The sequence below is a fragment of the Nuphar pumila genome, chromosome 5, assembly GCF_984573655.1.
Source record: "Nuphar pumila chromosome 5, dmNupPumi1.hap1.1, whole genome shotgun sequence".
Lineage (NCBI taxonomy): Eukaryota > Viridiplantae > Streptophyta > Magnoliopsida > Nymphaeales > Nymphaeaceae > Nuphar > Nuphar pumila.
Window position 1 is genome coordinate 74,125,452 of NC_143253.1, and position 12,795 is coordinate 74,138,246.

The following is a 12,795-nucleotide window of genomic DNA, read 5'->3' on the forward strand; positions in this document are numbered from 1 at the left end:
AGAAAAAAAATTACCTTGGTCGCTTTTTCTCCTATTCTCCCTCCAACCTAGGCCTTTCTGGTGGGTCCACTGCCTCCAACTGTCTTTCCCTTTCCTTCTCTACCGGCTCCACCATCGCCTTCCTTTCTCTCTCCTTCTTTTCCTCGCCGTCCTTCTCCTTCCTTTCTCTCTCCTTCCTTTTCTCGTGCTCCTTCTCCTTCCTTTCTCTTTCCTTCCTTTTCTTGTCCTCCTTCTCCTTCCTTTCTCTCTCCTTTTTCGCCTCCTCATTCTCCTTCCTTTCTCTCTCCTTTTTTTCGTCCTCCTTCTCCTTCCTTTCTCTCTCATTTTTCTTGTCCTCCTCCTTCCGTCGCCTTTCTTTCTCTTCTAAATATTGCTTCCTTCTTTCCTGCATTTCCTCCTCATGCTTTTTCCTTTCTCTTTCCTTTTCTTCTTCATCCTCCTTCTCCTTTCGCCGCCTTTCTTTCTCATCCAAATATTGTTTCCTTCTTTCCTGCACTTTCTCCTCCTGCTTATTCCTTTCTCTTTCCTTTTTTTCCTCCTCCTCCTTCTCCTTCCGTCGCCTTTCTTTCTCTTCCAAGTCTTGTTTCCTTCTTTCCTGCACTTCATCCTCTTGCTTCTTTTTTTCTCTTTCCATTTCTTCCTCCTCCTTCTCCTTCCGCCGCCTTTCTTCCTCTTCTAAGTCTTGTTTCTTTCTTTCCTGCACTTCCTCCTCCTGCTTCTTCATTTCTCTTTCCTTTTGTTCCTCCTCCTCCTTCTCCTTCTGTTGCTTTTCCTTCTTTTTCTCATCCTCCTTCTTCTGCCTTTGCATTTCCTTACCTTCCTCAAACTCCTTCTCCCTCCTTCGTCTTTCTTTTTCTTTCTCATCCTGAGGCTTATTTCATTCCTTCTCTTCCTCCTCCTTATTCATTTGCCTTTGCCTCTCCTCCACCTCCTTCAATAGCTTTTCCTTGTTTCGGCTTGCTTTATGCTCCAAGGCCCCCTTATCCAATTCCGCCCTAGCCTCCATCATTACCTTGTTAAAATACCTTTCCCTCTCCTCCTCATTCTTTTTTTGCCTTTCCCTGTGCTCTGCCTTCTTCCTCCGCCTTCTCTTTTCATTCTCCTCCTTATTTCTTTGCTTTGCCTTCTCTTCGTCATCCTTCTTCTGCATCTTTCGTTCTTCAGCATTCTTCCTTTGGTTCGCAGCCTTAATATCTGAGGGATAATCCTCCGCATAATACAATTCCAAGGTTTTCTCCATGTCTTCATCGTTCTCAATCTTAAGTATATTTTGGTACCTCTCAAAAACCTTAGATAGATGAGACTGGCGGATCACTTCTCTAATACACAAACCATAGAACGACGGGGCATCTCTTCTTTGATAAGCCGCAGACATTGCTAACATGCACAACACATTAAACGATCATCATGATTACAAATCGTCGCAATATTTGGGTTCATAAATACACATCTTTGTAAGATTTATCAAACTTACAAATTGTTGTATAAGAAGCAACCTACAGATTGAATAACGAAACCTTACACGAAACTCACTGAAATGATAGGATTTTGGATATTCCAACTATAAAGTAAGCAACAGTAACAACTAATACGCAATAGAAGGTGGCAACGATGCTGCGACTGTGCGTAAGACAAAAATGGATGCTCTGGAACAAAGGAAAGGATGCTCTGTTGTACACAGATGAAAACAAAGTATGCTCTGGTAGAGTTTTCTGCTTAGGGCGAGAATGGATTGTTTTGAACTATTTAAATCCTACAACATACAGCTTGCTGCATACGCAAACTTTGCGAAACATTTTGGCGTGATAACGATGGAGGGCAGTTTTGTCCTTTTCACGAATCGCCGATTCATATTTCTAGATGGAGGGCATTTATGTTTGTTCGAGGAAGAGGAAGAGAATGGCGGTAAAGGGTACTTAAGTCTTTGCGACGGTACCAAATTACGATGCAATATGATGCGGACACACATGGGGATACATGCATCTTATATGTGGCGCTCTTTGGGAACACCCGAACATGAGATGGAGTACCGGCCCTGTTCGGGGGGGGGGGGGGACATATAACCTGCTTTGACTGCATCACGACATCCTAAAAGATGACATATGACTAGACACCTTTTGCTCAGGGAGTGATCAATGCTTTACACAATTTTATTACAAATAGTAGTGCAATAAAGTTATACGCCATATGAATCAACACCAAATGCATGAACTAAGTGGCTCCACTAAGGAGCCAACTTTTGGGGCAGCAGTCACACTATGATGAAGAACAGCTTTCAGTTTCTTTTTTCAGCTTCTTTTCATTGCCAAGGATGCTATTTATGTGTTAGAGGGCGATTCACGCTTGTTGTCTACCAATTTTGCAGCCCAACTTTGAAAAGTCCATCTAGACAGATCAAAGGAAAAACTCATGATCTATGCACTTGCCATCCCAGTTTCCACTTTCCCCAGAGGATTTTGCATAGGAACTAGTAGGGGATGTAACTGGGCTGGGTATACCCAACCCGACCCAATGTCCCGAACCGATTATACCCAACCCAACCTGATTTTAGTAGATCTATGGATTTGGGTCAGTTCTGAAATATAGATATGTAACAAAAAAAGGTCGGGTCTTGGGTATTATAAATGAAGACTCGAACTCACATGAACCCCACCTGTATCTTACATCCGGCCCAAATGGTTCCACATAATGTAAAACCAAACTGACTCAAACCCGAACTGTTTATGTACTTGAACCCATTTTATAATTGAACTGAGCCAAACTCAAATTCACTTAGTATTCTAACTGACCTGAACCTGAGTTGATTATATACCCAAATCCATTTTATGCATGAACCGACCCGAACCAAACCCATTGAAATCCAACCCACTATTGCTTAAAATAGTTAATAAGCTTCTCGTTTGTTAACATATAATCTTCTTAATGAATACATGTTTCCATCAATTACATATTTGTTGATTGGCGGGTAATTAGGTTTAGAATACCAATCATATCATGACCCGAGTTGAGACCCAAACCTGTCCATACCCGAACCCATTACCCCATACAGGACTTCATTTTTAAGCCATACCCAGATTCGAACCTGGGCTGAAATCAAAATGAGTCAGGTCTGGGTCTAATTCTTATACCTGATTAAAAACAGTTATATTGAAGGTATAGGTCCACAAGTTTCAGCCATAACCAAACCCAGACCCAGACCTGAATTAGATTGGGTCGGGATTGGTTCTAAGTTTCTAACTTTTAGACCCGATTCAAAATTGGGTCTGATAAGACCCGACCTAGTTACACCTCTAGGAAGTAGGCTTAAATGCTTGTTAGTTCCTTTCTCATTCATTTTCTTGCTTCTCGCTTCCTATCGGGGTTAAAAGAACTGTTTTAATATTTTGCTTTAGTATTTTTAGTTTCTACACTCCTTGGCAGAGCTACATCATTCGTTATTCGAGGCTTCGATAGATTCAATACAAGTTCTCGGTGTATAAACTACAAAGTTCCACTTAAAAGAACTCTAAAGGTAGAAATTGGCACGACAACGTTCCACTTAAAAATTTCAGGCCCCTTTTGGATGATGGTTTTGGAAATTTACGTTTAAATAAATTAATTTATTAGAGAAAACTTTAAAACCCGAAATTAAAATTGTATTTTGAATAACTTCAAGTTTTATAACCTCTCTCTCTCTCTCTCTCTCTCTCTCTCTCTCTCTCTCTCTCTCTGTGTGTGTGTGTGTGTGTGTGTCTGTGTGTGTGCGTGGCACTCGCCAGCAAACCTTCGCATTCAGATTTAGTTTTACAGTGTCCACCAGACCATATTATGGCCAGAGAGTGGCAGGAAAGGTGCTGTACATGGTGGCCAGCACCGAGTCTGTGATTTTGGAAACCCATGAGATTATTGGGAAGCTAGAATGATGATATGCCATTGACGCTTTTGCAACAACTTTGGAGCAGTAACCTTGGCCGAAATATAATAGAGAGAACGGGAATCTCATCATTTTCCAGGCAGACCTTGGCTAAATGAACATTGGAAAAGGGAAGGGAAAATTGGTGGTCACCAGAGCGGTGAGAAAAGTGAAGAGAGGGATGGGAGTCGAAGGGAAAATGATTTGTTTAAGAACATGTTTACCTCAGAGAATTACCCTTACAGAATGTTTGGGAGAAAAAAGTTTTTTTTTTTTTAGGCAAGCTTGGGTTAGGCAGACCCCTACCAGTTATACAACTATACCATTGGGTTTTGAACCTGCAACGTCCCAACACAAGGTGGCGTGCACTGGCAGATCCTACCAGACAAGCGGAGCCCCCTTTTGTAGGGAGAAAAAAGTGTTCGGGAAGAATTTTGGAGTTGTGATACCTGAAGCTCTTGCTCTTTCGTTTACACTCCCAAAGACAATTTAGCGAATAAGCCCTTCTAGGAGACGCTTGTTTCTTAAACAAGAGAAGCGAGCAATTCGTGGAAACGACTGTTTTTGTCTTAATAATAAATATAAATAGGAATTATACACATCCAAATAAATCAGTATGAATATTTGATCTTTGGAAGCACAAGGAAACAAGCAACTATTGGAAAATGAAACAACCATACATGCTCATACAAGAAAGCATCCCAGTACCATCATCACACTCAAGTTGGCCATCGTAAGTCATCATCTCTCACCTTTGCAAACATCACGACATTCACAACATAATCAAACCAGAATTATCATTATCGGTATCAACCACCATCGTGATCATCAAGTATTACAAAAAATTTTAAAGACAGTCACAGCTAAGAATAGTTCTTGCAAATTGTCTACAGTACAAAAGAGGAACTAACTAAATTCAAACATACTGCAGACAGGCTCAACCAATGGAGGCAGGGGAGCCTCAGTGAAGAGGGCTACTCACTGGCTTACCATAATCGCAGTTGGGCTTATCAGGCAAAGGTTCCGAGCCTTCAAAGGAACAACTTCGCTAGTCTAGCCAACTGGGTCTAGGATTCTGATGGTTATGAACTCAATAATGAACCATTGATACACATTAGCGGAATCCAGACGAGGTTGGGGTGTGGCACGCCCATAGCTGATGAATTAACAACCACCATCAATAATATAGAAGAGATGCAGATGGAAAAACTGAAATACTGCCTATCATGTTTGTTTTGCAAAATAAACTTTCGAAAATCACCTCAACATTGCAGAGAATGATAGTACAAGGTGTTCTTTAACCACAAAACCACACCAGCCAGTAAGCTCAAGACGAGCCAACAAACAGAAAAAACCAAAATACCTCTCCGTACAATGAAAAACACAAGTGCCCAAGATTTTATTGCACTTGCTACATCCCAATGGAAAAACAACAGAAGAAAGAGTAAACATTCTGCTAGCAATCCTTAGTCTGTTACACAGCTCAGCCCCAATCTAGAGAAATCTGTACCATGATGAACTGTCAAAAGAGCAAGCCACTAAATGCATCAACTATGCCAGGCAGCGATTCTAAGTCATTCCTTTCAAGCTGCTTTGATCTCCATACGCAGTTGATTGCCACATTTGTCCTGATTGTAGATAACAAATTAAAACCAGATTTTGTAGCAAAACTTGATGGACGCACCATGCTGTTGGTAGGAGCTAAATGAAGAGGCAGACCAGAAAATTAAGCATGAACGATGTACAGAGAGAACAGTTCCTAATCTAGATCCTAGTTTTAGCATAACAAACTAAAACCAAATGTCAGAGAAAATACAAACCATGCAGCATACTGTTAATAAAGCTAAAATAAAAATGCAAACTCCTTAAATTCAATGATAGGATGGAGTATAAATAATTCAGAGAAAATTCATGATCTAGTATCCACTGGTAAAGATGACTTTCAGAAACAATGTTCAACCACCCCCAAAAAAATGACACCTTGCTGGGCATAAGGTCTGGCAAAAAGAGGTTTTCCATTGGCCCTGAAAGTCATAAAACTATTCAAACCATTTAAGGAGTTCCATAGCTCAGTTATCCTATGTTAAAGAAGACATGAATATAAAAGAACAAAAGGATAAAGAAGAAGCTACCCAAACTTGAGCTTTGAAATTACAAAATGGATTATGTGACAACCAACGCCTGGGCGAGCACAGGATAACCCTGCACAAGCCCTGTTCTGAAAAAATTGATTGCTAATCTGAATCCTCGTACACTTCTCCGTCATCAGACAGGTCATCAAATGACCTTATATCAAGCTGGTAGCGAAGGATACCACCAATACCACCAAACCCTCTACAGAATTGGGACCCCTCCTGCGATTTGTTGGTAACAAACTCCAGGGTACAGCCAAAACGCTTGTACTCATTGGCAAACCACTCCAACAGAGATGTTTTCTCTTGAACTTCTAACTCAGCACCAGAAGCCTGGTCTCGAAAGTTATTCTGGTCAGACTCTTGTTCTTTATTCAAATGCTTTATAACAATGTCACCGGACACACTGTTCTTGAGCAAATATCTGTTGACATCCAGATTCTCCCACACAATCAATGTCTCTACTGCACCCATTTCCAAAGCCTTCAAGGTGTCCTCTACTCCAAACACATACTTTCCTGTATCCTGGCTGATCTCTTCAAAATACTTCCCTATCAATTTTTTTTCCTGTATAAACTTTACATTTGAGAGTATCTCAGCCGACAATTCAATGGCCTGATTAAAACCATTCTCCCCTCCATAGGAAACGTCAACCACATTCAATATCTTTGCCTGGAGACGTTGATCAAACATATCCGACTGACTCAACTCTGTCTTGAAGTCAGCAGAACCAGCTAATATCAAGCCAGAAACATTAGGTTGACTTGTGGCAGGATTAATGAAGAACTGTGTAGCAAGTTCTGCTGTCTTCCGGACATAATTGTGGCGCTTCTCCATTCGAAGTCTAGCAAAACGCAGAGCAGATTGCCCTCCTCTTCCATGTTTTTTGGGAAGATCAACAGTAAACTTATGAAGCACCTCACGAGTATTACCACTTAAAGTGCCAAAAAGAGTCCCATTACCATCCATGACTATGAAACCAAATTTATCATCAGACTCCAAAAGTTCGTTCAGAGCTTCAGTATGGAACTTGTTGTCACAAAGATAAAGAGAAGCATTAATGGGTTTGAAAGGTTCAAAATCAATTGTAACCTTCTTTTCTTTCCCATCTTCTGTCACGATAGTTCCTGTATACAGCACCAACCCATTTGGAGGAACCTTATTGTAAAGTTTCAGTCTCTGCTGAGCAGAGGTGATGGCACCCAACACAGATTGTCGATTCACTCTACTCTTGATGTTCGATGCTGTCCCAAACTCATCACCTAACATCTTAGTAACCCGAGATATTTGATCCCGTGGTGGCATGATCAAAGAAATCATGCTGGTGCCATTGCCACGAGCAGACTCAAGTGCCTTGATTAGTTTTTTGATCTTCCATATTTCAATATTCTTATCAGTTTCATGCCCATCAGCCATGGTGAGAGATGCGAGAAAATTCTCCTGCATTACCAAAAATACCAAATAATTGAAGAATGTTAGCATCAACAAGAAGAATTAGACAACAACATATTAAGAGAAAAAAGAAAAAGAAAAAAAAAAAGAAACTTCCATGCTAAGTTTATCAAACCAAGGTAATATCCGCTCATGTGAAGTCAAAGACTCAAAATACAGGATGTTTCCAAACTGCACTTCAGAGAAACAAAAACTGCATGATAACAAAATTATGTTGCGAAATGTTACATAAATGGAAGGAGGATGGTAAACTATTAATGATACTGATACAAAATTCGAGGACCAAACAGTTCTCACTTGACTCCTAACATGATAGGAAGTTAAAGGTGTCAGACTAAAGCAGATTAAATAGCAAATACACAACAACAACAACAACTACGCCTTCATCCCAAAACAATTGGGGTCAGCGATATGAACCAAAAAAGAAAATCATTCTAGGTCTTCCACATGAATCCTTCTCCTCCAATCATTTCTATCCAATGCCATGTCCTCGGTGAGGTTCAAAGCATTCATATCCTTTCCTATCATCTTCATCCAAGTCTTCTTAGGCCTACCCCGACCACTTTTAACTAATATATTTTCCCATTTCTCCATCCTTCTAACTGGAGCATCATTAGGCTTTCACCAAATATGTCCAAACCACCGTAAATGATTCTCTCTCATCTTATTTTCAATGGATGCAACACCTACCTTCTTACGTATCTCCTCATTTTGAATCTTATCTTTTATTGTATTTCCACACATTCATCTAAGCATACGCATCTCCGCTACACTCATTTTTTGAATATGATGTCTCTTAGCAAATGCACCAATATTTATAATCCCTCTGGACTCCTAATGTGATGACGATTACCAACTCCTTCACTCCCACTACCAATCATAATTTTGTAGAGAATCCCATGACTAAATAACTTCTATATAATGAAAACTAAAACAACATATTTAACCGATATAAGAGCAAGTTACCTCATATGTCATCAGTTTGATTTATTGAAGTATCATTCATGTAAGTGACAGTCCAAAAATGCTAATATTTAATAGATATTAACAGTACATGATGCTACTGATATATTAGCAAGCCAATCTCTAAAAATGTACTTAAATCCAACTAGTTACTCTTCAATATTAGATTGGTAGTCTTGATTACAGAAATCTACCTCATCTGTGGTACCTATAGAAAAGCAAGAATCAAATAATAGACACTAATATACACCACACCATGATCATAACAAAATGACAACCCCTTCAGTATCTCTATGGTACTCTTCATCGTGTGAAAGGAAACATGGACTTCCAAAAATTAGATATTGTCAGTTAGGGAACAGACTGTTTTTGGAAGGATATTTTCAGTTAGGGAACAGACTGTTTTTGGAAGGATTCCAATTTACCTTCAACAAATTGAAACCAGTATGATTACTGAATGAATTTGATTAAGCTTACAACTCTTCTAAATGGGCCTTTCATAGAATTGGTTCTGCCTACCACCAAGGTATGGCCAGGTGGAATATGTTCAAGCTTTAGGTTGCAAGGTTATTATGAAGGTTGGGAAACCCAGTTGGGTCTAGATAAAATGCTAACTGACCTCCGGTCAGTTGAGATAGGGATAGATCCAAGCATGTGTAGGTTTAACCCAATCAGTATGAAAGAAATCCATACTGGTGCAGGTCAGATCCTGGGAAACTGACACACATAAACATGGCCCAAGTATGTGCTGGATCAAAGTGAGTCTATTGGATCCTGCTCGAGCTTAGGTGCTAGTTCAGGCAATAGGGATTGCCATTGAGATGCAAGAATATTTCCATGATTAAAGTACCAATATTTTTTTGTTCAATATTTGTTTACACCTTCTAGAAGTATAGATCCTATGAACAAGGCAAACAAAAAATATAATGCTAATAGTACACAAGCTGTTAACAGCAACAATTCCACACAACTAAAGCAGCTTGTACTAACATAACATGAGTAACTCACTTTTTTTCTTCACGAAAACTTGCAATACACCTGAAATAACAGATCTAATACCTGAATGCAAAGAAAAAGATACCACAAAATTCAACCAACATCAACCGTCGAACTTTGGAATGGAAGACAGAGATTGAACTACTTGTCACCGAATCCATTCCAGCCGCAACAAAAGTTTCAAGAGTTTTCACTCTACACATGATTAGGTTCATTGATTTGAATAAACAAAAAAGAGACCTGGAAATCAGATAAGCCGTCTATCGGGACAATCAGCAAAAACAATTCCATCCAGAGAACCAACGATTTATAAATGGGAGAAAACAGAAGGCAAAAACAATAACAGATTCTCAATCAGAAGACCCTTGCAGCTATCCAGAAAAAAAAAACCCTTCGTCTGTGAAATTAGCTATGAATAACATAAATTAGCGACCCTGAAATACGATATCGAACTACATCCCGAAATACATCAAGCGATAGTGATCAGATTATAAAGAAACAGATGAATACTAAGAGTTTTGCATGGACATCAAAGCCAGATCAACAAATCAACAAAAGAAAGAAAAGAAATCGCGAAATCGCAAAATCGACAACAGAAAAGAGAGAAGGGAGGGGAAGAAATAGACCTCTGAGACGCGAAAAAACCTAGCCAAACGAAGAGAACGCACCCGCCTCTCTCTCTCTCTCTCTCTCTCTCTCTCTCTCTCTCTGGATCCCCAATTAGGGTTTATGTACGTGGGGTTGCAAGTGGTTCTGATATAAAGGTAAGGAAGAATCGGTCCGAAACGAACCAGCACAATCGTGTCCTATATAGGGGTGGCAAAACCTTACCCGACCCAACCCATTTATTAAATGGGTTGGCGGGTCGTGTCGGGTTACCCGTTTATTAAACGGGTCGGGTTCGTGTTTGCCACAACTGACCCATTTAATAAACGGGTCGGGTTCAGGTTGAGGTATGTTGACCCGCCAACCCGTCGGGTCCACCCGCCAACCCGACACGATTGCCACCCCTAGTCCTATAGCCTTGCACTCCACCTAGGGATGGCAGTGGATCAGGGGACAACGGGGCCTGCCTCGCCCCATTTGGACCGGGGATGAAGGGCATGAAACGGGGATGGAGGCGGGGATGAAGGTTAAAATCTATCCCCGGGATGGAGGCAGGGATGGCCTTACGCTTTCCCCTGCCCCGGCCCCATCCCCGTCCCAATCCCCACCTCGCCCCGTTTGGACCGGGGATGAAAGGCATGAAACGGGGTGGAGGCGGGGATGAAGGTTAAAATCTATCTCCGTGAGGGGATGGACTTACGCTTTCCCCCGCCCTGCCCCGTTCCCGTCCCAATCCTCGCCTTACCCCGCCCCATTCTCAATCCTTCACGGAATGACTATAGACCGAGGGGAAACGGGGCCACCTCGCCCCCGTTTGGACTGGGGATGGAGGTTAAAATTCATCCCCGTGCGGGATGGAGGTTCGGATTTTGAGATGAGGCGGGAGTGGAGACCTTGTCCCCTGCCCCTGCCCTAGTCCATTGCCATCCTTAACTCCACCGGAGATCTAGGCAAGGCTCTCAGTTTGGGATGCAAATGGATCAGATATGGTGGGATATCCGAATCGAATGAGCGTTCAATCAGTGCTCATATCCGAATGTGCACTCGCAATGGAACCAGATATGTGAAATTGGACCGTCATGGATTCAGCTCAACATTATAGGCTGAATCTGATTCGCATTTTGATCAAAATCTAATCCAATCGCACTCTTTACATATGAATAGCTTGCATTGTTACTTTTTTTTAACAATTTTTAGTATTACCACATATATTTTGGATCCAGATTCAACTTACATTTAGGGGTGGGCAACCGGCCTAGCAGCCCGATGTATCGGACCAAAACTCGACCCTTCATGAGCCGGATTTAGGCCATGATTTTATGCCCGGGTCTGTTAGGTACTGGGCCGAAACCCGGCCTGTTATATACGTGGGTTGGGCTTGGGCTGACCCATGGGCTATTGGGCCGGTCCGATGGACCTTAATTATTTATTAGTTTTTTTAATAATATATATTTTTTTTAAATAACTATTACATAGTAACTTGGATAACTATTATTATTTACCTAGTTAGTTGCATGGTACTATTTACCTAATTAGTTGCAGTAATTAGGAAATAGTTTCATGGGAACTTGCTATTCTCTCATTAACTCGTAATTTCAGTCAAACATTTATGCATTTTAAGATTGGGCCAGGTCGGACTGGCCTGGACCCGACCCTCTTCACATTGGCCGAACGGGCCAATGGGTTGGGCCATGGGCTTCCCTTTAAACTTGAGCCCATTAAGAACCAGGCCCGTTAGTAAATGGGTCAGGCCATCGATCGGGCCAGCTTGGTCAACGGCCCGATCCATTAGCGGGCCAGCTTGGTCAACGGCCCGATCCATTAGCGGGCCGAGCCGGGCCAATGCCTACCCCTACTTACATTATTGGATCAAATTAGGGTCCAAATTCATATTCAAATATGTTGTTCGCATTTGAGATTTGTACTTGGAACTGGTATGATTCAGCCCCACATCCAATCAGTTTGCATCCCTACTCTTAGTAGAGGTGTAAACAGACAAAATACTGGACCTGCTTGACTCAAATCAAAATCCAAATTGTTAGAAGTACATTTGAGCGAGATCCCATGAGGAATGTAAATGGTTTGGATTCGGATTGGATGTGGCCAATACTTGATCCTACTAATCGGGTGTTGCCTAGACGGGTTTGGATTCGGATGTTGAAAAGCTCTTACCAAGTTTTTACATATATTGGGATTCGGATATCCATTAAATTTGCATATCCATCGGGTTCGATAGCAAAAAACCAAAACTATATTTGTATATGATTATAATTGGATATGGTTTCAGCTTACCAAATTTGACTAAATATAATTGGATTTGGTTGGATATTTGATAAAACCTGATCCATTGACATCCCTATATCCCATGAAATGGAGTTGACTCATCATCCAAATCTTGTATAGTAAAACTACATCGAGGGATAGAAGACTATCACAAGCATTTTGCATGCAAAACAAATGTTATAATTAAATCGAATTTTATTTGAAACCAAGCATAGATTTGATTGAAAACATTGATCAGTAATTGGAGTCAGTCAATAGGCGAACGAGTAGTTGGGAGTGTAATACTTATGAATTTTTTTGTAATATCTGACATTTTTTTATATATTTTATAAATTCTAAAAAAATGGCAATATAGATAGATTTTTTGTGCAATTGACATGTCTGATTACGTTCTTATGAATTTTTTGAGAATGGTCTTTGTTTCGTCAAAAACAGAGTTAAAATGTGTTTGTAGTGCGCTTGATAAGTTTC

The 12,795-nt window shown here is 40.7% G+C and overlaps 1 protein-coding gene across 2 annotated transcripts; it reads right to left on the bottom strand.

Annotated features, from left to right (window-relative positions):
• Positions 1-5,140: 5,140 nt before the first annotated feature.
• LOC149837764 (eukaryotic peptide chain release factor subunit 1-3) lies at positions 5,141-10,137 on the bottom strand. Of its 2 annotated transcripts, XR_016431920.1 has the most exons (3): positions 10,062-10,137; positions 6,025-7,464; positions 5,141-5,520 (listed from the first exon to the last, which is right to left on the bottom strand). XR_016431920.1 is itself a non-coding variant. In XM_090006204.1 (2 exons), the coding sequence occupies exon 2, from the start codon at positions 7,438-7,440 to the stop codon at positions 6,127-6,129; it is 1,314 nt and encodes a 437-aa protein (XP_089862330.1). In that variant the 5' UTR covers positions 7,441-7,464; positions 10,062-10,137; the 3' UTR covers positions 5,893-6,126. The 2 variants fall into 2 exon arrangements, 1 of the variants encoding a protein (XP_089862330.1); XM_090006204.1 differs by lacking the exon at positions 5,141-5,520 and having other exon boundaries at positions 5,893-7,464.
• Positions 10,138-12,795: the final 2,658 nt, after the last annotated feature.